Below are 21043 nucleotides of genomic sequence, written 5' to 3' on the forward strand. Positions count from 1 at the left end.
CCGCTCCTGGAGTCCTGTCTACCCTGACTATTCCGATGAGTCCCGCTACTTTGATTGGGGTGGTTGTTGTATTAGTCTTCTTTTCTGTCTTCTGTTCCTGCTTTCTCCTCCCGGCCCTGTTTGGTAGCAGAGGTGCTCGTAGTGGCAGATGCAGGCCTTCAACATTAGGGAGCAACACCTTCCAAGGCGTGCACTGAGGATACTTGAGGTCCGGAGTAACGGGATCTTTCACCCGAATGAAGCGGAAATTCATTCCCTTAGGCCCAGTAAAACCATTGCAATCTCAATCACAACCCTCCGTCCCTTCCAGATTATTTTTTCCACAGGGGTTTAGGATGCGTGCCTGTTTGGCCTCTGTCCTGCCGGTAGCAAACCATGCAACAGCGACAGGCTGTGGCGTCTTCCATTTAATGTCTGGTCCCGATGAGCCATGCGATATCGCGGCGAGGCCATGACATCTCCGCAGACTCCGTCGCGTCGATGCTGGTATATGGTATCTTCAGCTGTTTTATACTTGGCGGAGTCTGGGTTTTCTCCTTTCCTATTGCTTCTGGAACAGTACGACGAGCGTGGACCTGTCAGTCTTTACGTCGACAAGTTTGCGCGCCTCCTTGCGACATTCGTCGAGTGCGTTCATAACGTCTGGCGCATTGCTCTTCAGAATGTTGAACGAACCAAATCTATGCCTGTTGGGTGCTTCTTCGCGTCGTCAACCAGCTCCTGGCTCTCGTAGATATCGTCGCTGCGCCTTTCATGCTGCTCGAGAGGATGAATTCATTTCCTACCTTGAGGGCTGTCATCACGGCAAGTCTCTTGGCCGTGTCGCCGGGGAATCATCTCTTGATACTCGGCTTGAACCATTCCTTCGAGTTAAACGTCGAAGATCTGCACTTTGTCGTGGAAAGTGATTACAGAGCCATACACGACTGCGGCCTTTCCATCTCCTATATTAATGTCTTGTTTCTTGATGCCGAGGTTTGCAGGAGTCGAAGGGGTTACCCTGGGGTAAAGCGGTTGCCAGGGCCGCCAGTAAATAGGCGGGGAGAAAGAATGATTTGGGGATGATCTTTTCGTTAGGTAAGAGAGTCCACTATAATTAGGGTTAATGACTGAAATAAGGAAAATAAATGAAGTGATGGATCGACTGTTCAAATAATAACTGCACAGAGAACGACTATTTAAAGAATGACTGATAATGAATGAATGAATGTGTACTCTCAACATGGGTTCACCATCGTATTTACACTTACTTCCTCAGATCAAACTTCCTGTTCTACAGTAAAACCCCTATACAAGCAGCGCCTGATATAAGCGAAAACTCCGGTTTGAGCAAATAAAAACGCCATCTAATTTGATTTCCCATACAATTTGCTTAACCCCCCGATACAAAATCATTGCTTAGTTCTTCAGCTTTTCCCATACAAAGTTGCTAATAACGGGATACAGTGGGGATATATAATCCAATTGTATTAGTTTATTTAGTCATACGACTAAATATACCTGTTAGAACTTCTGGCTGCACCTTCTCAGTCAGCATATGTACGTAACTATTTAGCCTAGTTTGTAGGTGCGTCCGTACCCCTGAATCCCAGCCTGCTTCATGCTTCCAGTAGTGGCGTCCATTCCCGGGCGTAGCCTGCCCCTTGGGAAATATATATCTTCCACGCAAATATGTCTTTGCAACATAGTATAGGACATGCATAAAATTTATTTTAGAAAATAGGCATATAGTGCTATAAAGGCTATAGATTAATATAATTCTTTTTAAAGAGAATATAGAATGATGGCTGAGAAAAATCAAAATTTCACCTTTAAGCAAACATGCGGCATAAGCAAATTTTGAGCTGTTCTGCTTTCTTTGCTTATATAGGGGTTTTACTGTACTATACTTCATGCATACCTCGGAAGATATCCAGGGTCCCGATATGGGGGCCGTTGCCTGTCGCCGAATTAGCGCGACGCCAACGGATCCCGTTCACTGTCCGCTGCAGAATTCGGGCACCACTTATAACTACTCTGGATATGGTAGAAGCTAATAGGAGGATGCTAGGATACTCTGACATTAGGGTTGGAACCTCGTTCAAGATGATCTGCAGTATATGTGATCCTTGTTCCTTTAAATAGCATATAACAAAGGCTATTGATCTCTATATTGACAGTTATCATTGACTAGGAACACCATGCAAATAGAAAAAGAAGGGGCCAAAAGGTGGAAGGGACAAAAGTTGGATCCATAATGTAAAATTTTCTTCAGAGCTCCCAATATAAATTCTCCTGATAACTTTCCCCAGAGCAATCCATCTCAATCGTCGGTCATTCTGCTTTTGATCTCTCAATAATCCAAATCCATTCCCCAAAGGAAAAATCAACGAGACCAAATCCCCGACGACGAAAGCGTCACCTCCATCACCGGCCCCTGATACACTTTCCGAGCCCGAAACATATAATACAACACAGCCAAGATCACAGTGCCACCAGTGCCCACCACGCTAAAGTTCATGTTCGTCTTGTTCACTGGGATCTGAGTGGGCCAGAAACTGAAAAACACCACAATTATCATATACACCACGGCGAACGAGTTGATCATCACCCCCCAGATCCCTGGCACATGGAACGGCCCCCATACCAGCGGTGCACCGGGGACATTGACTGTCTCGTCTGTGGAGTCGTGTACGCGGGAGATGGACCCCGTGCAGCGGCGGTAGAGGAGCAGCGTGCCCACGGTTAGGTAGGAGAGATAGAGTCCGGACACCGCCATGGAGAGGACTCCGTTCAGTGCTACGCTGGATCCGATGTTGATCAAACCCAGTAGGGCCGAGATCGTCATCGTGAGCAGGATGGAGTGTGTGGGGAGACAGGTCTTACTTGATACCTACTTCTATTAGTTCAGGTAAATAGTAGAAGACATAAGGAAGCGTACTCGACTCCAGATCCGCCACCCCGGAATGCCTCGATCTCGCGCAAACGACCAAAACTGGCGCGACGTGGCGGCCAACATGCCAATCACGGAACAGACGGCGATGATTAGCAGAATAGAGGACATTCCCACTGCACCTGACACCGAGTCCGCCGCCTGGTAGAAGATCTCCATGAAGGGGAAGCCCGTCGGGGAATTGAGCGCCGCGTCGACATCGCCCATGCAGAACAAGGTCGCAATCAACATGCTAAATCCCAGTGTTCCGTTGATCAACACGCTCATAAGAATAGCCCGTGGGATGATCACCGAGGCGTTGCTCACTTCTTCGGCCATCTATTCTTGTTATTGACGAGTCTTTGCCTACCCAGGGGGGACTTACATGCACGGCGGCATCGCCACCAGCAAAAGAGAAGACGCATCCGGTCATGCCGACGAAGAAAGAGATGCCGTCGGCTGGCATATTGCCACCGTTGTGGAACTCTTTGAACACCTCATGGGCGGATTTGTGGTTCGCCATGTAAGTCAGGGGAATCAGCACGCCGAAGAAGCCCAAGACATGCACAACCAACACCAATGTCTCTAACCGTGGTAGCAATTTACCCCCAGCCAGATTGATCGCCAGAGCCAGTGTTACCGCAGCCCAGAGGATCAATGTCCCATGCCAGGGATGCGGATTATAGTTGGAATAGGCCATGATGGCGACACCCTGGATCTCGGTGCCGCATAAGTACGAGGCAGAGGCAAAAGCCGCCTGCCATCCGATGACGGTGAGCCAGCCTGGGATTAGCTGTTAGATGTCATTAATGGGAGCTAGGAATGAAGATATACCAGTCATGTAGCTTAGGAACTTCATCATGTGCGACGGAGCCAACATGGCGCACCAGTGGTACTGGCCACCGGATGTGGGAGCCCTACTCCATTAGATGTATCCTGAACATTAAACAGATCACATACATAGACGCCATCTCGGAGAGAACCACAAAGCAGCAGGCTGTGCCAATCCACACCAGGATATACGAATACACAGCACCGGCCGATCCACCATTTTGCAGTGGGATCACGAACGTCCTCGGCTGTCAGTATCATAGCAAATCGACAGTGTATCAGGTAGATTACCCTAATAGTCCCTCCCAGGTCGCCAGAATAGTGCAGCTGAAACCAAGGATAGAGAGGATGCCAAACGTTCGCTGTACCGTTATTATTACCACGGAGCTTACGCCAAGTTTCGGCCCAGGATTTCAAACACACCTTCAGCACTGGCTTCTTGCCCAATCGCACCAGCTCATGATGATCGCGATCCTTGGCCGAAGTCTCGCGACTAGCGGGGTCCAATTCGTATGAAGCCATCCTGCGAATTCAAGGTGACAAGAAACAAAAGGTCCTGCCATCCTCTTATTCAAAAATTTCTCGCCTCCACCCGAGAATAACCACCCCTGTCAGAGAAACGTTACATCCAACGTGGCATGGTCCGACAGAAAAAAATTTACCAACTAGAGAGGGATGCCATGGCGACGATCCACGCTTAGACCGACGCGAAAGCCAGGATCGTGCCGTTCTCGGCCGCTCTAAATCGACGCCGTCGCCGTTAGTCTGCCTGTCATGCACGACGGACCAATAAATGCAATAGACATCTCCTCTGTGACACGCGGATTTTGTCAGACATACAAGGATCTTAAATGAGGGGGTAAGAGCACGCGAGTTTGCACACGAGTCTGCACCAATATGCCCTGACTCCTGTGAACTCCGTATGTCCTGTGTCACAACACTGGTCGGAATGCATAATGCCCTGAATAACTGAACAGCATGGGACGATTCGATCCAGACAGTCGAAATCCCGCGGTCAATGCGACGACCTGGTCATTGCTGGTGGCCTCATGGCTCAGTGTCCTGTCGCGGCTGATCAGCAAGTATCGCACCGTCCGTCGCTTCACCGGCGATGATTATCTGATCGTTGTATCGGCGGTAGGCTTCCTGGCCTAGAATGGAGAATGTGACGGATAACAGGCATAGATCCTTTGCACGGCGCAGTCCATCGCGGTGTCTATTATGGTGGCCAATGGATACGGGAGTCACGTCGGGGATGTTTCGCTTGGACGTTTCGAGGCGTTGATGAAGGTTATCTCTTTCCTATCTTCTGTGTTCATCTTTTGGTCCATCCCTAATATGCGCAGGCCCAGTATGCCGCTAGTCTGTTATACATCTCCAGCCTCTACCTATCCAAACTGTCGCTGTGCGACTTCATCTGTAACCTCTCCCCGAAGTCCCGCGACCATCGGTTCGCTACTGTCGTGCAGTCCATGACCACCCTCTGGGCCATAACCTCGCTCTTCGGCACGGCCTTCCAGTGTCCACCTCGCCGGACGTGGGACTATCGCCAGGGGGGATGTATCAATCTGATCGCGTGGCAATACTTTTTCTGCACGGCGAATCTAGTGACGGATCTGGGCTTGATCGCACAGGCACTCTTCTTGATTGTAAGATTGCACGCGCCCGTCAAGAAACGATGTCTTTTCGCGACTATCTTTCTCACCCGTATCCTGTAAGCGGAACCCTATCCAGAGACACCCTGGGAGAGGGGAACTGATGAACAGGGTTCTCGGTGCCATCATCGCTGAACTGGTCCTTATTCAGGATCTGACGCAGCTACCGGATCCTACATATGATTACTGCTACAACACGGTTACTATGCAGTTGGTACAGTGCGCCAGCATAGTTACAGCCTGCTGGGGCCAGTTGAAACCGTTCCTGAACCAGATGAAGTCCAACGGCATGCGCATCCCGGGCGCTGAATATCCCCCTGACAAGTCATCGCAGTCTCGCTCGCAGGGACGCAGTGAGCCCACGGGAGATGCGCACGATCTCATCCCGATTCCCCCTGGGCAGGGTAATCTCACTACTGTGTCTACCGGGTGGGACGCACGGAGTCAGTCCAGTCAGGTAGGGATGATTCGCGAGACGAGGACTTGGGTGGTGACCGATTCGAGTAGTTTATGATTGTGCATGTTACGTTATGTCTAAGTAAATGGAATATTATCTGCTGTATTCAAGAATTCCTGCACAGGTGTTTCGCTCCGCCACCAAAATTGGTGAAGTTGAACACACCGCGAATTTCAACAATTTTACCACATTTCGAGCGCGAGGCCTGTTTGTTTAGGTTATTGGACGCGTTTTTGAGATTTTTCACATTGCCTGATTAGTAAACGTTAAAATTAATATACCATATCCGCAAGATTATTCTAATAATACGCGTGAACCTCCGCTCCTCGTCACTCACCGTGGCCTGCCTTACCATACAGTTGCCTTAATTATCTGGCTTATTCTCCTTCGCAGGAGATCATCTGGCGTAGTGTTGGTATTGGGAATAATTTGTCGAACAGTGTATAATTATCAGAACGGTATAATCTAATATGGAAGTGTTTGGAAGCCTCGATTCCGCTCACTGGAAGGTTCTCATAAGCTCTCTAAATAAGACGAAGGATGCACTATTTAAATACCTCTTTCATGAAGGTTGGAGACAGCAGGCAGAAATGGTATATAGCTATATTATAAGAGGGTTTTTCACAATATCAAGAACGCTGAAAACACGTGAATGGTCACGCAAAGCGCCTAAGCGGATATCACTAAGCCGTAGCGAGGCACCACGGCATTATCTTAATAATATACGACGTTTCTCAGCCGAGAAATTGGTATTTGTAGATAAGTTATTTTTTAAGAAAAATAGGGTTGGAGAGATCATGGATACACCCTTATCAGTAATAAAGTACGATATTCAGCTGTTTTACACTGGAGCAATAAGGAGTATCTGTTCTGCTGTAACTTTAAATGGATAGCTTCTTTGCACTGGCGTAGAGCAAGGTTATTTTAACGCGGACAATTTTTTCAATAATATAAGCTGTTCCATGGTGGTGATTCTTGATAATGTCTTAATACATAATGGTCAGCGAGTTACTGCAGCAGCTGAGGCAGCCAGTTATTTACTACGTTTCTACCACCATATTCGCCTGAATATAATCAATCTAGTTGACGTTTTCAGTATTAAAACTGTGGATAAAGTGGAATTGGGTATTCCTACGAGAGAGTGCGGATCATACGAAGAATTTCTTGAATTGGCTATTAGAGAGTGTCACTGTGATTAATATGCAAGCAACACTTCGGGCATTCAGGTAGAAAGGGTGTATATATTGAAGAGAAAGATCTTGTACAGTTCCAGTGTTATATGGAGTGAGATGAAGAAAAAGTAGGTATTGTTTACTGAGAGGTTGGATTTAAATATTTCTCGCAATAGTTCCTTATTCTTTATATCGGACAGACACCCATTTCCCCCAAGGTATATCCCAGCCTTCGTAAATTATATATGGTATAATATGATTCGGCGTGTTTTTGTTGTTATTATCCCTTTACGGAGGCATTATCATATGTGGATCTTGTATAGCTTCAAAAATAGACGCGCTTGACAACTAATATTGGATGAATTGGTCAAAATGCCATGAAATAGTTGAACTTCGCGTTGTGTTCTCAACTTGCGCAAATTTTGGCGGTGGGGCGAAACACGAGTGCGAGAATTTTTGAACACGGCAGATATTATGGGTGCAGATATTGAGAGTATCAGCTCCAGAAATATAACACCAGGCTTAATAATATATTTTAAAGGGATTTACAGCCACTGACTTACATAAATCAAAATTAATTAAGTACCTCTTTTATTTACTCGTCCTTATACATACGGCGTATAGATTTGGGCATCTACTCACATCCTTAGCACCAATATTTATCAGACCTTTAGCATTGGAGTTGCTTAATTTCCAGTCACTTCCGAGTAAGTTTTAGTGTTTAAATAAAATACAGCATACTAATTAACCAATCTGACTTCAACTTGTCCTCCTGATCTCAAACATCACCTGCGACCCAACAAAACACACTCCAAAGTTAGAGGAAGAAACCAAATCTCCGAAACTACAGCCCAGAACGCGCATCACCAACGCGTTCCAATCGTCCAGCTGCACAGCAAAGCCCAGCATATTTGCAATAACCATCAGCATAATATTCCCCGCAACACCAATAACAGCAAGCCATAGATATGTGGTCGGTCCTGCCACTAGCTAGCAGGAAAGCTTTCCAGCGAAGCTTTCCGGAAGAAAATTAAAGTGATAAGCCATCGCCACAGAACCAGTCGGAACTTCACACGATGCCATGCTGCAACGACTGTAAATATCACTAAGGGTTTACCAGTATGCCTGGCATAGGCGTAGATACCTCTACGGCAAGGACAAGACGCTACAGGGTATTGGACATCATACATCGTACGTGATCCGATGTAATTACCGCCGAGAGGCACGTACATGTACCAATGTATGCACCGATGAAGGTGCCAGGTATGCCCTGACGGAGTAGCTGTTGAATAAACAACGGGCCATGTTCTCCGGTTTCTCGATGCCGTCAATCATGGCCAAGAGAGGGAAAAATCGCCACAGGACGAGGAACTACAACCAAGTGAATTGCAGGCTAAACATGGCGAGGAAACTGAGCTGGCTAGGGCTGTAGAGAGTCTAATCTGGTGATGTCAATACCGCTGTGGTGTAGTTGTGGCGCACGAAGATTTATTGATACAAATACATATACCAGCGCAATGAATATAAAGATTTCCACGCATACGGAGTACATAACAGTTTTAATATCCCCAGTAGCATCCATATAATATGCATTGAGGTGACAATTGGAATTGTTCGTCTGATCCTGTACATATCATTTTAGTCAGCTTTGAGCTCTCGAGTCATCAAATTAGGCCTTGAATCTCAAGGATGGTAGAACCAATTATCAGACCATTACAGAGCACAAATCATTCATACTAATTCCAACTCGAAGCTATGGGTCAACCTTCTTAACAAAAAAAAAAATGCGATGGATAATCAGGTCATAGAAAAAGGTCAATATCGTGAACATTACACCCGGCTCCAGCTCAAGGTTGTCTATCCAGAATCTGTCTGTTTGAAATAAGTATCTTTAAATGTATAAAGAGCTTGAGCCCCAAAAGCCCTCCTTGTCCAACAGAATTGTGATCAGGCGACATACACCCTCGAACGAGAAGGATGATATAGAAGCGGTATTGCCAGCGCAGAAAACTGCCGAGTGGAAAACAAGGATATATAAGATATACGATGACTTTGTTAAGTCTTCCATCAATATTAGAAAATTTTAATGGCATAAGCTGGATAAGATAGCTTCTATGCTTGATTTTTAGTTAGAAAATAGATTTCAAAATCATCAAGATAGCTGTGCTGCGGTAAGGAATGAATTCATATAAGGTTAACTATTCAAAATAAAGTCAAGAGTAGTATGAAGTAGTAAATGTATCTATATCTATATAAACGCAACTAGAATCAAAATTGTTTTACAATGGCTCAAAGACCCAGAAAAGAAGCTATAGTCATTCGAGATCCAGTACATATAGGTACCTATGTACTCTGTACATGATATAGATAAAATACCTATGGAGTATACAATATCCTCACAGTATATACGTATCAAACAGCACATAACTCTATGGCTTCACCCAGATACCCGCAAACAGCGGTTTGTCCCCGTCGTTATAAGCACTGAGAGTGCGCAGAGCATACCCCTTCTTGAGGAGGGCATCAAACTCCTTCTGGAATGCGGCGGCGTTAAGTCCATGATGCGCCACCCACGGTCCAGACGAAGACTTCTCGAAGATAGCAGCATAATACACCTCGCCATCGACCTCGTATCCGTCGACGTGCACAGGACGGTATCCCTTCTTGACGAAATCGTCAAAGGTGCTCTGGTACTGGGAGGCTGTCAGGTTCCCACGCGACTCCCACGCCGTGGAATTATCATCAGATTTCTCCCACACGGCGGCATAGCGCGCCTCGTGGGACACTTCGTATCCGCTGATGTGCGTCATGCGGTATCCCTCGTCCCTGTAGGCGTTGAAGTACTTTTGCGTGCCCTTGGTAGACATGCCGTGACGGGAGGCCCAGGGTCCAACGGGCGACTTGTCCCAGATAGCCGCGTAATAGTCCGTTCCGTTGACGGTGTATCCATTCACCTGCACAACATGGTATCCCTGGTTGAGGTAGTCTTCGAATTTAGCATGGTATTGATCAGAGGTCAGGCCAGAGTGCGAGCGCCACGCCGGAGAGGGCTTCTGTTCGAAGATGACGGCGAAGGCGGGCTCATCGTCTTGCACGTAGCCGTCCACAGAGGTCAGTCGGTATCCCTGCGACACGAGCTCGTCAAATCGTTTCTGATATGCGTTGGTGGAGAGGCCGGCATAAGCGCGCCAAAGATTGGCTTGGGCGCAGACAGCGGAGGCGAGGGTCAACAGTGCGAGTTTCATTTTGAAACTTAAGGAGTGTATATAGTTAAGGAATGTTAAAAGAATGTTAAGGAGTGTAGGCAAAGAATGTAGGATGAATGAAGAATTAGAAATGATCAGCTATTTATTGTCATGTATTATATTAACACGAGCTCGTATTAGGGCTCGTATTTCTCCACACACGCTCCGCAGACTCGTGAAATGCAGCCCTTCGCGGACGGAAAATATTACGGTCGATTTCTAAATTTATCGAGATCTGCAAGGTAAATGCTTTCGGTTACATCAGCCGGTGAGCAAGGACATTATTGATGATATGCGCGACGGATCGATTGCATGCATTGCTGTAGATTTCGGACCTCGTGGAGTATCCGTATGTTTGGGTGCCTGGATTCTGACTTCTTACACCATTCCATCCTTCTATATTCCTAATGGGAAATGTGCGTACAAATTTTTGTCAAACATGCCGTTAGGTGACTATGTGACTTCTATCCGCTGTCTTTGACTATACTTTATCCAGTCGACACAAAAGATACGACCCAAGACTGTACAGCGTGAAAAGAAACGGCAATGATAAACACTCCAGTAGAGATCGCCATTCGTATTTTGCGAGATTGATAGATATATTGGAGAAGACACGAGAAATACCTCATCAATTCCACACAATTGATGTCTAGGCAGGGGGAGCAGAATACATAAATAGCCTCTATTCTCCTCATCAGACAGATTCATCATCAGTCCCAATCACTACTCAATCAATCGATAAACCAATCCATCGATCATTCTATCAATCAAATCTATCAAAATGAAGGTCTCTGCTATTATTGTCTCTGCTCTCTTCTCTCTGTCCGCCTACGCTGCGGCCGTGGACACCGAGCTCGAGGCGCGCACTCTGCAGGCTCGCAGCTGCGGCATTGACGATGTCTGCTTCGGTACCGGCGGTGGTGATCTCTGCAATGACCGCGTATGTTAATCACTGATCCAGTTAGGAGGATTAATCTAACTGTCACAGTGCAAGAAATGCAAGGGCGACAGCGGATACTACAAGAAGGGAGAATGTGGTGGACTCGGCTGGCAGTGAGTATTACGGTCAATACCAGATGAACTGAGCTGACTATGTAGACGCTGTTACTGCCTTTACCATTAGACTATTCTGGTTTCTTCCTGTGATAGTGAGAGTTATCCACAGAAAATCAATTGATTTGTGATATGTTTTTTGATATGATATTTTCGTAGACAGTAGCCTATTAGACATCACTAGAGATTCCATAACCAGATTTTAGAATATACTGCCCCTCAATCCCCGTCATATCTCTCTTGCATTCTCTTCCTCTATCATGCTTATTGCCGGCTGAATAGGATGTCCCACTAGTCCTCGTCCATTCATCTGCCAGCGCGTATACGCCGCGTGGACGTATTCCCCCATGAGCGATCCGCGTCGGAGGCTCGCCGTATGCGTAATTCTGCCAGCACTGGCGCCATTGCATGCCACTGGATATGTGTCTGTGAATGCCAGGTATATGCCTTCAGCCCATCGTTCGTTAGCAACAGACTAAAAAATCTCAATGCCTCAACAGTCGAAGAGATTTGGTCTCCCTGGTCGGCCGAAAGATCTGCCCTTGCAGTGCCCGGAGGATAATATACAAGCAACCAGGTGAGCGCCATCATCTGGTGGGCTATTATTGTAGATAAAAAAGGAAGGGACTGTCAGTACTGAAGAAGCGCACATACTGTGTGTCTAGCTGATGTTTCGGACGCCCTGATAACGCTGCGCGATCGGTTCCAGAGGGAATGGGTGATGTGTGGTTCAGCTGCCAGGACACTTGCAATATATGACGTCGGCTCAAACAGAACGTCATATCCGTTGCGCTATCTCTCTCTGCAGTGACTCGGTCATATCCGCAGTGATATCATTGTCGTTGATATTGCACGGCAGCTGTGTATCAAAAGTTGACGGACCGCCGTGTGATTCACAGGTGCGGCGATCTAGCAGACGGAGATCCTCTATCGAATGTATTAGTACTAATAGTCGGGCCTTGTCGTCATGAATTATCTTTAAAAAGAAATGTGCATTCTTGGAGGCTGGTATCAAGTCAGTAATTTACCTCGTGAATGGAGAAATGAAGTCAGTGATAGTGGATAGACAATTAATAAAATTGGCCTACGTTGGCCTTAAAAGGTCTTTATTCATGTAACTACTGGCCGTTCTACTGGTCAACACCTACTGTTTGTTCTTGATGCACATGGAAGTCATTTATTGCCTTAATATGATGATATCTGCCAGCGGAATAATATTATACCAATCTGCATGCCTGCACACTTATCACATAGTCTTTAACTGCTGATGTTAGTTGCCTTGGGCCGCTAAAATACAAGTGCGGACGGTTGAAAAAGGCACAGCTTGGTTTCGACCATTATTGATAAGCTCGATTTTAAAGGTTTTCCGCAAGGTGCAACAAGACCTTTACTACTAGCAATATTAGTAGTGCTTCGCAGTAACTAGACTTGTTTCTTTCAATCCTGAGGGTGTGATTTCGCAGCTTAATATATTGCGTAAACACTTACAGGCTGCAGACCACATCGTACATCTACTGCTACTTCAGCAACAACAACCCCACATAATACCAAAACATTGAAAAGCAGGAAACTGTAATCTAAAAATTGCTAAGATCACGTATACAGAACCCTGAATCGCCTGTTGAAGTCACTAAATTAGCTGGTAAAACGGGCCGAGCGCGCTATGAATAAGGTGACTATTTTAAGGCATGAAATTGAGCAATATAAAGCTCCGAATAAAAGAAAGACTAAGAAAAAGAAGCTCTCTACTAAATAGATTTCTTCTAAGGCAGGCAGCTCAGTAAATGAAGGAATCTTATACAAAGCAGGAATTCTACTTCTGAAGCTATATCTACTATACTAACAGATCAGCGTGTACGCGCCGCACGGCAGTGTTCTGGCTGCAGTATTCAGGGTTATGTAACTAATAGTTGCCCTAATTGTGATATTAATTAAGTTCTATATAGAAATGCAGGTTTGGGATGTTTGCATGGCCTACTTTTCTACCGATCATGTGAGGTGGCCCTCTCCTACGTGGACTAACCATAGTTTATTGCGCGTTTTCGCAAATTAACCCATTTCGGCTGGTGTTCCTGTTTCCTGAAAGTCCGAAATTTAACCTCCAGAATCACTGATTGTGGTTACAGATGTGACTCGGGGGGAGAAGAAGGCAGTAAGCTCATCGAACAGCTGCACGCAACCAGTTGCCTAATGTAGGGAACGATATATCATTGATATCCTAGATCGATAACTACCTGGGGGTGTGAACCCCGCACATTAGGCAACCACCTAAGATGCAGATCATTACTTTATCAGTTACTTTACACGGAGTGGTGACGCGGAGAGCAGTCGCCGCGGATCGGCCGTTCGCGTCGAAGTTGGGTTTCTTGCATACAGATGACGTCATTCAATGCATCGGGAGGACAAAGTATATAAGCATCTGCTTTTCTCTTGTCCTAATAAATTAGCAACCTACCCCACTTCCATCGTTGCCATTCCCAATGGCTGGCCGACTTCAAGGAAAAGTAGCCCTTGTCACGGGCGCATCTCGAGGAATTGGCCGCGCTACCGCACTGGCTCTTGCCAAAGAAGGCGCCAGAGTTGTGGTCAACTACGTTTCATCCGCCGCAGCTGCAGAAGAGGTGGTGGCGGAAATCGGCTCAGACGATGCAATATCTGTTAAAGCAGATGTTTCTAAACTGGACGACATACGAAAATTGATCGATCAGACAGTAGAGAGATTCAGCAAGATTGATATTCTTGTCCTTAATGCAGGATTGCTTTGGCAGGCAGGAGACCTCATGAGCATCACGGAAGACAATTTTGACCGGCTTTTCGCTGCCAACGTTCGCGGGCCTCTCTTCACCGTCCAAGCAGCTGCTCCTCATATTCCAGATGGAGGACGTGTTCTTCTTTTTTCAACTTCATTGGCCGGATTCAGCATGATCACTCCAAATTACCTCCTCTATACAGCGACGAAGGGAGCAGTGGAGCAGATGACTCGTGTCCTGGCCAAGGACCTCGGACGTAGGGGGATTACCGTCAACACCATCTCACCTGGACCCATCGGAACTGATGCTTATTTTGTGGGTAAAACAGAACAGATGGTCCAGATGCAGAGCAATATGGCACCGGCAGGACGGTTGGGAAAGCCAGAGGAGGTGGCAAATGTCATCGCCTTTATCTCCAGCGATGACAGTCAATGGGTAAACGGGCAGACTTTGAGGATTAATGGTGGTATGACAGTTGGCTGATGGAAGCTTGATTTGTCCTCGAGGGTCGGTTACTAAGCTTCACATGAATGTTTCAGTTTTTTGAACATGTTTGACGAGAGCAAGTGACTCCGAAGGTGGTTGTACTTTGGTTAAATGTTGCAATAATCACCAAAATTTGCATCCTATAGGAAGTTTCGAGATGAATCTTTTTCGAATACTCCCAAACCACTGTTGAACCGCGAGATTCTTCAGGAATCATGTGCGTAAGCTCCCCACCCCTTTCCAAGGGGCTCGGAATTGGCGATAAAATGGCCGGGGAGCGCACGGTAGCGACTGACAGGGGATGTGCGACCCCTTGGTCATAGATTTACAACTTTTCCAACAGGTGACACTTTGAAATGAGGTACTCTTCTGCCAGTGTGAGATCTTCAAGAGCTACAAGGTAGTGTTAACACTGTTACATTAACCAAGTTCTTGGCTGAGAACTTGGGGATATTCCTTGAACTAGGAGGCATGACATGAGTAACACAGGCTCCACAGGTCCCGATATTTGCCACAACTGTCGAGGACACTCTCCAACACGCGCAGTATTAGATCACCGTTGGCAAGTCAGTTAAGGCCTGTAGCACAGACTAGCAGCATTCCGCAGGAGCAACACAGATCTCTGGAAGCTGTGGCAATCTCTTTTGCATAACTGGCCACCGATGCTCGTATATAAGAAGGGGAGAGCACTGGTGCGAAAGCGTTTTGAAGCAGCAACTCGGTCCTCACACTGGAGGTGTAGTCAATTTAGAGCCTGATGAATAACATCTCTTACCCTATCAGAGTTAATAGTCCTTGATCTATTCGTTCTTGGGCCCTGCGGAGGATGAGAGGCTCGTTTCTGGGCAGCAGGCTATAGGATCAAGTTGGATGAGGGTTTGATGGCCAAAGTTGCCTGGGTAGCTGCCAGAGAGGTGACCTACTTGGTGCGAAGGAACGTCATAAAGCCTAAGAGTGCATGATGTAGACTTGATCATACGTTCACGTGAAGGAATAGTGGCAGAAGAACAATATGCCAGCTGCACGCCAGTAGTCTACTTCAGGATCAAGAGGATAATAATATCGACTGTTTCGACCACCGTAGCTGACGTGCTCTCTCCGATGTACAATCTATCTAATAAATGGAAACGATTCAGGGGATGATGCTCAGCGAGCAGGCTCGCCAATATCGGATCCTGAATCCCGATATCTCTCTATCAAAATCTAAGCACATTTAAGGTGCAGGAAAAGGTGTAAGAAGAGATAGGTCTTTGTCAAGCTCCATATTTGCAAAATACTAAGTAATGATGAAATCTGTAACTGAAAAAAAGGTGAAAAACAAAGGAACAAAGCCGGACCGGGCGGATGCTGAATAATGAGTAATATTGGCCCACTCTGGTCGATACTAAAAATGGATTGACCCGCTTAGTACCACCCAAATGGCAAACCAACCTGCTTGGTAAGCCCGCTTGGTACTCTCCAGTAACAACAGTTTGGACATAGTCTGATACTAGGTTAGGAAGATTCTGGGGCCCTCGGAGGATATTCTATCAGTCTAGAAATTTCTACTCTGTTTCTACTATTCCTGAGATAGCACAAAGGGGGTTCAATTACTCCGGAGTACGTCCACAGTTGCAAACGTTAACAATGATTGCAAACTTCAGACCCGTGGTCATTCTTCTCGATCGACAAGTCAGATCTTCAGACGAATGGAACGGCACATGGTGAGCTCATATTATTGGATACACTGAAGCTTGTCCCCGCTGCCCTAAAGACCTTTTACCAATTCGGTTCAGAGTTGATTTTAAGGTTACTGTCCGCGTACAATAATTCATTGACATGGAGGATATCGATGAGCTGCCAACCCGTCTTTAAGAAAGTTAATCCAGAAACGTACAATGTCGCCACTCTGCCCCGTCCCCCCGCTCACCTCACCAACTCATTCCGCCCGACTTTTCCATGATCCAACTTCACTGAGACACTTAGCTTTGTTTGTCCCACTCCTTATACTTTTTTTTTTTTTTTAATTCCTCATAGGCCCTCCAAGTCGTTGACGCTCGAATGCAAGCGACACACAGGAAAGATGGGGATGAGGGCGCCCAAAATTCAGCCCCAATGAGCAGTACGGAGGCACAAGATGGGTCGTCAGCCGCCGCACAAGACAAACGAAGGGCACAACTAAGAGCCGCGTATGTTTCATCTCGTCTATGTGTAGTAAATCACGACTCCTGACTCCCACTAACTAGCACATTGGCAGTCAGCAGGCCTACCGTGAGCGACAGGAGCAACGTCTTCTCCGTCTAAACCAGACGATTGGCAACCTAGAAGAAACGAATACCGATCTGCACGCGAACAATAAACAACTCGAGCTGGAGATTGCGAAAGTTGCGGCAGAGAATGAGGTGCTCCTTGCAACGTTCAATAGCACCGCCTCGGCTACGGACGGCCCTGTACCAGAGGTTGAATTGGCTACAACTACACCCCTGGAGGCTTCCCGTGTAACCCACGATTCGGATTCGATGCTAAGTCGTCCACGGGACCACCCAGTCCATCGGCTCACTAAGAGCGAGACAGGCGAAAAGCTTTTAGATAAAGCGGCTGCCTGGGATATGATTCAGAATCATGAATTATTTAAAGAGGGTTTGGTAGACATCGACGGTGTTCGGCAAAAGTTGGAAGGCGTTGCGCAGTGCGGCGGTGAGGGTGTTGTATTTGAAGAAGGCCGAATACGGAGGGCGATTGAGGAGAGTCTTATCAGCGACTCGTAGTTGCAAGGCTTGGCTTGTATACATTGGCTGCCTGTTGCATGATGTATCTGTAGTATGTGTTCAATAAAAATCTTGTGTAAAGAATATCCCTGGGATGGGAACCGCAGGGCAGGAAGGTGACTGAGGGTTACTAGGCCGACGATTTTAAGCAATTAGACGCAATTGTTTGAATGAACTTCCTAATAACTTAAGATATTTCTTGATTTCCCGTGCCTCTTACTTCGTAGTGAAATATACCAAGCTAGTAATAAACGGGGTGGTTTAAGTTTCGAGAGTATGGGACTGCGCAACAGGGTAGTTCGAGTCTTGTTCTTCCAAGCCAGAATGAAGTTATATTATAAATCAAAGTGATTTGTAAGAATAACTAGTAAGTTATAAATGTATGATGTAATAGTGTCATTTAGGTACAACGATCCCGATTGCGTCATGTCTGTTTGGGGATATAAAGTTGGCGACCATCAGTCCTAGACTGACTCCTTGTAATGATTAAATACTGAAAATCGAAGTGCCAAGGACACGATCAACGTGCGATTAATTAATTAGATCATCCCCAAAATGTCCAAGCCTGTTGTGCTTATCCTCGGAGCTGGCGCCAATGTAGGCACAGCCGTGGCCCGCAAATTTAGCCAAGATGGGTATCAGGTCGCAGTTTCTGCTCGTCGCATTGCAAACGGCATCTCACCTGAGGGGTATATCACGATTCAAGCCGACCTGTCTGAGAAAACGGCAGTTCCTCAAATTTTCGAGAAAGTGAAATCTGCGGCCGGAATCCCCAGTGTTGTTATCTACAATGGTAAAGCCCAGGGACATTGATGCAGAAGTAGCGCTAATTATTTCTGTCTTCAAGCGGCAACTTTCACTCCTCCACCCTCCAACGCTCCACTTTCACTTTCCCCGGAAGCCCTGGATCGTGACATCTGGGTTAATACTCACAGCGCAATCATTGCCGCTGATCACGCAGTCCGGGGTTTTGAGCAGCTCCCGGAGACTGCAACGAAAACATTTATCTATACTGGAAACTGGCTGAATAAGACTATTTCCGCGTCCAGTGCTCTTCTCACTTTAGGGGTTGGCAAGGCAGCAAGTGCCTACTGGATTGGCTCGGCGAATCAGACTTACTCTCAGAAGGGATACAGGTAGGCATACCGGACTCTCTGTGTCAACGACCAGGAATAAGACTAACTATTCATATTAGGTTTTACTATGCTGATCAGCGTACACCGGAGGGAACATCAATGCGAACTGGCGTTGATGGTGAGGCCCATGCCGAATTTTTTAAGCAGCTTGCCGACTGGCAGGACCCTTCCGTGCCGTGGCTTGCTACTTTTGTCAAGGGGAAAGGATACGTTAATTTTTCGCCTTGATATTCCCCGTTATGTAGTGCAATAAATTCTATCTTAGGCTTTGTATTGGTTCAAGCTCTGGGCCATTTAACATAATGGGAGTGGCACAGTGCGACGCTTGGTACTCTTCATCTCAACCACGCACACCCCCAACAGTCGTATTGAACAAGCAATTGTGGATTTAAAATCGCAGAATCTGCCTAAATATACTGCCAGTAGTAGGAAATATAACCTAGACAAAAGCACACTGTGGCACCGCTACAACAGGAAAACTGGCTCAATTCAGGGCGCCAACTCGAAATAAAGCTAGAAACTCACCAGCGCCCAGGAAGATGTTCCTGTCCAGCATCTAAATAAACTTGATGACCGGGGACCGCACCCAGGATTGAAGAATTCCGGGCTTTAGGCACGCATTTCCAGAATCTGATGTCCATCGCTTCGATTCACTCAGCGACTGCAAGGGACACTATTAGCGCGGGATATATTTCAAGCATGGGCGAGTCGAGATAACTGTCGATATCTGACACTTTCGAATTTCCTGGAATGTCTTGAACATTCGACTACGATAGGACCGCACTTCGAGACAGGCCATTTGTGACCCTTGCAAAATCCCGGGTAGGAGCTAAGGAAGCTCATGTTGAGTTTATTATGTACAAAGATAACTATAAACACCGTGTTCTTATGAATACAAAGGGACGAGACGAAACTACCGACGTGATATCATATGATACAGTTATTTATTTTACCCGCAGATGTCCGCAGATTATCAACAAATACATTATTCCAAACTTAAATGAATAAATCATAGATCAGATATTGAAATTATCTGATTTGCAGATATTTGTGCTATGCTCTAAATACTTCATCCATTGGTCGTTGCAGGGAATGTTACAACAATAATAATAAATTTATTGTCGCCGAACAACTTTACAAGTACTAGCTTATATCTTCAACAAAATGCGAATTTAGCTGGTCGGGATAGGTAAAGCCTGCTCCACTGTGACTTTGAAACTTCAAGAGCATAGAAAAGAACTCCCAAGAGGAATCAGCTCCAATCATCCTGTAGCATACTTCGTGTACATCGTTTGATATAAGTATTAGTGACCGCTTCAACAACGAACTACGCAGGCTACTTCCCTTCGGGAAACAGAATGCGATTCTTCAGGACACCAATGTTTGTGATTTCAACCTCTACAATGTCTTCATGGTTCAAAGGCTGCTTAGGCTTCCTGAAATAGCCCACTCCCTTAGGAGTTCCCGTCATGACCGCCGTAAAAGCAGGGATGGTGGTGCCTAGATGATCGAAGTCTCGTTAGCAAGTCATGATTTAGAAGAGACGGCTGCAACAGAGATTCTGCTTTCAGCCAGGCGGAGGAAGGCTGAGATGTGCCAAACTACTTACCTTGGCTCATGAAACTCAAGATTTTAGCGGGCGAGCTAATCATGTCCTCCTTCAGGTCCGCATTCTGCACAACCTGTCCGTTGACGCGCGTTATCAGCTTGATTCTCTCGCCCTTCGCGAAATCATCCGCGCTGGTCAAGACCGGTCCTATGGGCGCGAATTTGTCAAATGCCTTGGCGTAGAAAAATTGGCCACCACTATTTTCACGCAGCTGGAAAAAACGACAGGTCAGATCATTGCCTGCGGTATAGCCGAGGATAATTGACTCTGCCTCCTCAGGGGAGACGTCGCGACACTCTTTTGAGGTCACGAAAACAAGTTCGCCCTGTGTAACCTTCGTGTTAATCCCATGCAATTCTGAAGATCAAATCCAAACAAAGTGGCGTACCTCCCAATCTGGAAAGCCCGAAGCGCAGCCTTTACTCATTGGAATATCCTCTTCTGGTGCAGCAAGAGCGCCAGCAGGCTTGGACCAGAGAGGTGGATATTTTGGTATATTGAGCTCCAAGTTGACTATGTCAGTACTTTTGTCCCCTTGTTTATCCATGTGGCTCCTCTAATGATTGACTTACGCTTGCCTCTTCTGCATGGCTTTTGAAGTTTAGTCCGACACAGTAGATGGGGAGATTGTTTCGGGGAAGGGGAGGTAGAAGCTGTTCTTGATGTCAGATCACTTAACGTCCCATAATAGCACGACAGTGTGGGATTGCTGCGGTATACATTCTGAAATATGGCAGTCACTTGATCTTTACCCTCTTGCAGGTCTTCAAAAGATCGGTAAGCGGCAAGGGAAGAACCTTGTGATGGAATATTGGGGGATGTATTTCCTAAATTGGCGAAGAACTGTTCGCCGTCGGGGGATTCGAAACTGATCAAGTGAGAAAAGGCGCTCATATTGAAGAGATTAACCGTGAAAATGTACTTACAAGAAAAAGGCTTGAGTCTAGGGAGCACAGGTAGGGAATTTTATCGTTAAACAGAATGACCTACC

General features: G+C 46.3%; 10 protein-coding genes across 10 annotated transcripts; 6 read left to right on the top strand and 4 right to left on the bottom strand.

Annotated features, from left to right (window-relative positions):
- Positions 1-430: 430 nt before the first annotated feature.
- On the top strand, positions 431-733 carry ATNIH1004_003679 (uncharacterized protein; the record flags this gene model as incomplete). Its single annotated transcript, XM_033568354.1, has 1 exon — positions 431-733. One exon carries the CDS (start codon positions 431-433, stop codon positions 731-733), a length of 303 nt encoding a protein of 100 aa, XP_033430349.1.
- A 1632-nt stretch (positions 734-2365) lies between these two features.
- ATNIH1004_003680 (uncharacterized protein) lies at positions 2366-2827 on the bottom strand (the record flags this gene model as incomplete). Its single annotated transcript, XM_033568355.1, has 1 exon — positions 2366-2827. One exon carries the CDS (start codon positions 2825-2827, stop codon positions 2366-2368), a length of 462 nt encoding a protein of 153 aa, XP_033430350.1.
- Positions 2828-2881: 54 nt separating this feature from the next.
- Positions 2882-4264, bottom strand: ATNIH1004_003681 (uncharacterized protein; the record flags this gene model as incomplete). Its single annotated transcript, XM_033568356.1, has 6 exons — positions 2882-3250; positions 3297-3694; positions 3746-3828; positions 3872-3985; positions 4034-4104; positions 4166-4264. The coding sequence occupies 6 exons, from the start codon at positions 4262-4264 to the stop codon at positions 2882-2884; spliced, it is 1134 nt and encodes a 377-aa protein (XP_033430351.1).
- A 456-nt stretch (positions 4265-4720) lies between these two features.
- ATNIH1004_003682 (uncharacterized protein) lies at positions 4721-5911 on the top strand (the record flags this gene model as incomplete). Its single annotated transcript, XM_033568357.1, has 4 exons — positions 4721-4879; positions 4928-5032; positions 5089-5456; positions 5509-5911. The coding sequence occupies 4 exons, from the start codon at positions 4721-4723 to the stop codon at positions 5909-5911; spliced, it is 1035 nt and encodes a 344-aa protein (XP_033430352.1).
- A 3544-nt stretch (positions 5912-9455) lies between these two features.
- On the bottom strand, positions 9456-10271 carry ATNIH1004_003683 (uncharacterized protein; the record flags this gene model as incomplete). Its single annotated transcript, XM_033568358.1, has 1 exon — positions 9456-10271. The coding sequence occupies one exon, from the start codon at positions 10269-10271 to the stop codon at positions 9456-9458; it is 816 nt and encodes a 271-aa protein (XP_033430353.1).
- Positions 10272-11052: 781 nt separating this feature from the next.
- ATNIH1004_003684 (uncharacterized protein) lies at positions 11053-11328 on the top strand (the record flags this gene model as incomplete). The annotated part of the gene is made up of 2 exons (XM_033568359.1): positions 11053-11211; positions 11260-11328. The coding sequence occupies 2 exons, from the start codon at positions 11053-11055 to the stop codon at positions 11326-11328; spliced, it is 228 nt and encodes a 75-aa protein (XP_033430354.1).
- Positions 11329-13804: 2476 nt separating this feature from the next.
- ATNIH1004_003685 (uncharacterized protein) lies at positions 13805-14557 on the top strand (the record flags this gene model as incomplete). The annotated part of the gene is made up of 1 exon (XM_033568360.1): positions 13805-14557. The coding sequence occupies one exon, from the start codon at positions 13805-13807 to the stop codon at positions 14555-14557; it is 753 nt and encodes a 250-aa protein (XP_033430355.1).
- Positions 14558-16654: 2097 nt separating this feature from the next.
- Positions 16655-17307, top strand: ATNIH1004_003686 (uncharacterized protein; the record flags this gene model as incomplete). Its single annotated transcript, XM_033568361.1, has 2 exons — positions 16655-16728; positions 16797-17307. The coding sequence occupies 2 exons, from the start codon at positions 16655-16657 to the stop codon at positions 17305-17307; spliced, it is 585 nt and encodes a 194-aa protein (XP_033430356.1).
- Positions 17308-17862: 555 nt separating this feature from the next.
- Positions 17863-18671, top strand: ATNIH1004_003687 (uncharacterized protein; the record flags this gene model as incomplete). The annotated part of the gene is made up of 3 exons (XM_033568362.1): positions 17863-18100; positions 18155-18443; positions 18503-18671. 3 exons carry the CDS (start codon positions 17863-17865, stop codon positions 18669-18671), a joined length of 696 nt encoding a protein of 231 aa, XP_033430357.1.
- Positions 18672-19779: 1108 nt separating this feature from the next.
- On the bottom strand, positions 19780-20946 carry ATNIH1004_003688 (fumarylacetoacetate hydrolase family protein; the record flags this gene model as incomplete). The annotated part of the gene is made up of 5 exons (XM_033568363.1): positions 19780-19943; positions 20053-20377; positions 20441-20554; positions 20625-20705; positions 20773-20946. The coding sequence occupies 5 exons, from the start codon at positions 20944-20946 to the stop codon at positions 19780-19782; spliced, it is 858 nt and encodes a 285-aa protein (XP_033430358.1).
- Positions 20947-21043: the final 97 nt, after the last annotated feature.

Source organism: Aspergillus tanneri, assembly GCF_003426965.1.
Source record: "Aspergillus tanneri strain NIH1004 chromosome Unknown AapTan_1_pilon_pilon_pilon, whole genome shotgun sequence".
NCBI classification, from domain to species: Eukaryota; Fungi; Ascomycota; class Eurotiomycetes; order Eurotiales; family Aspergillaceae; genus Aspergillus; species Aspergillus tanneri.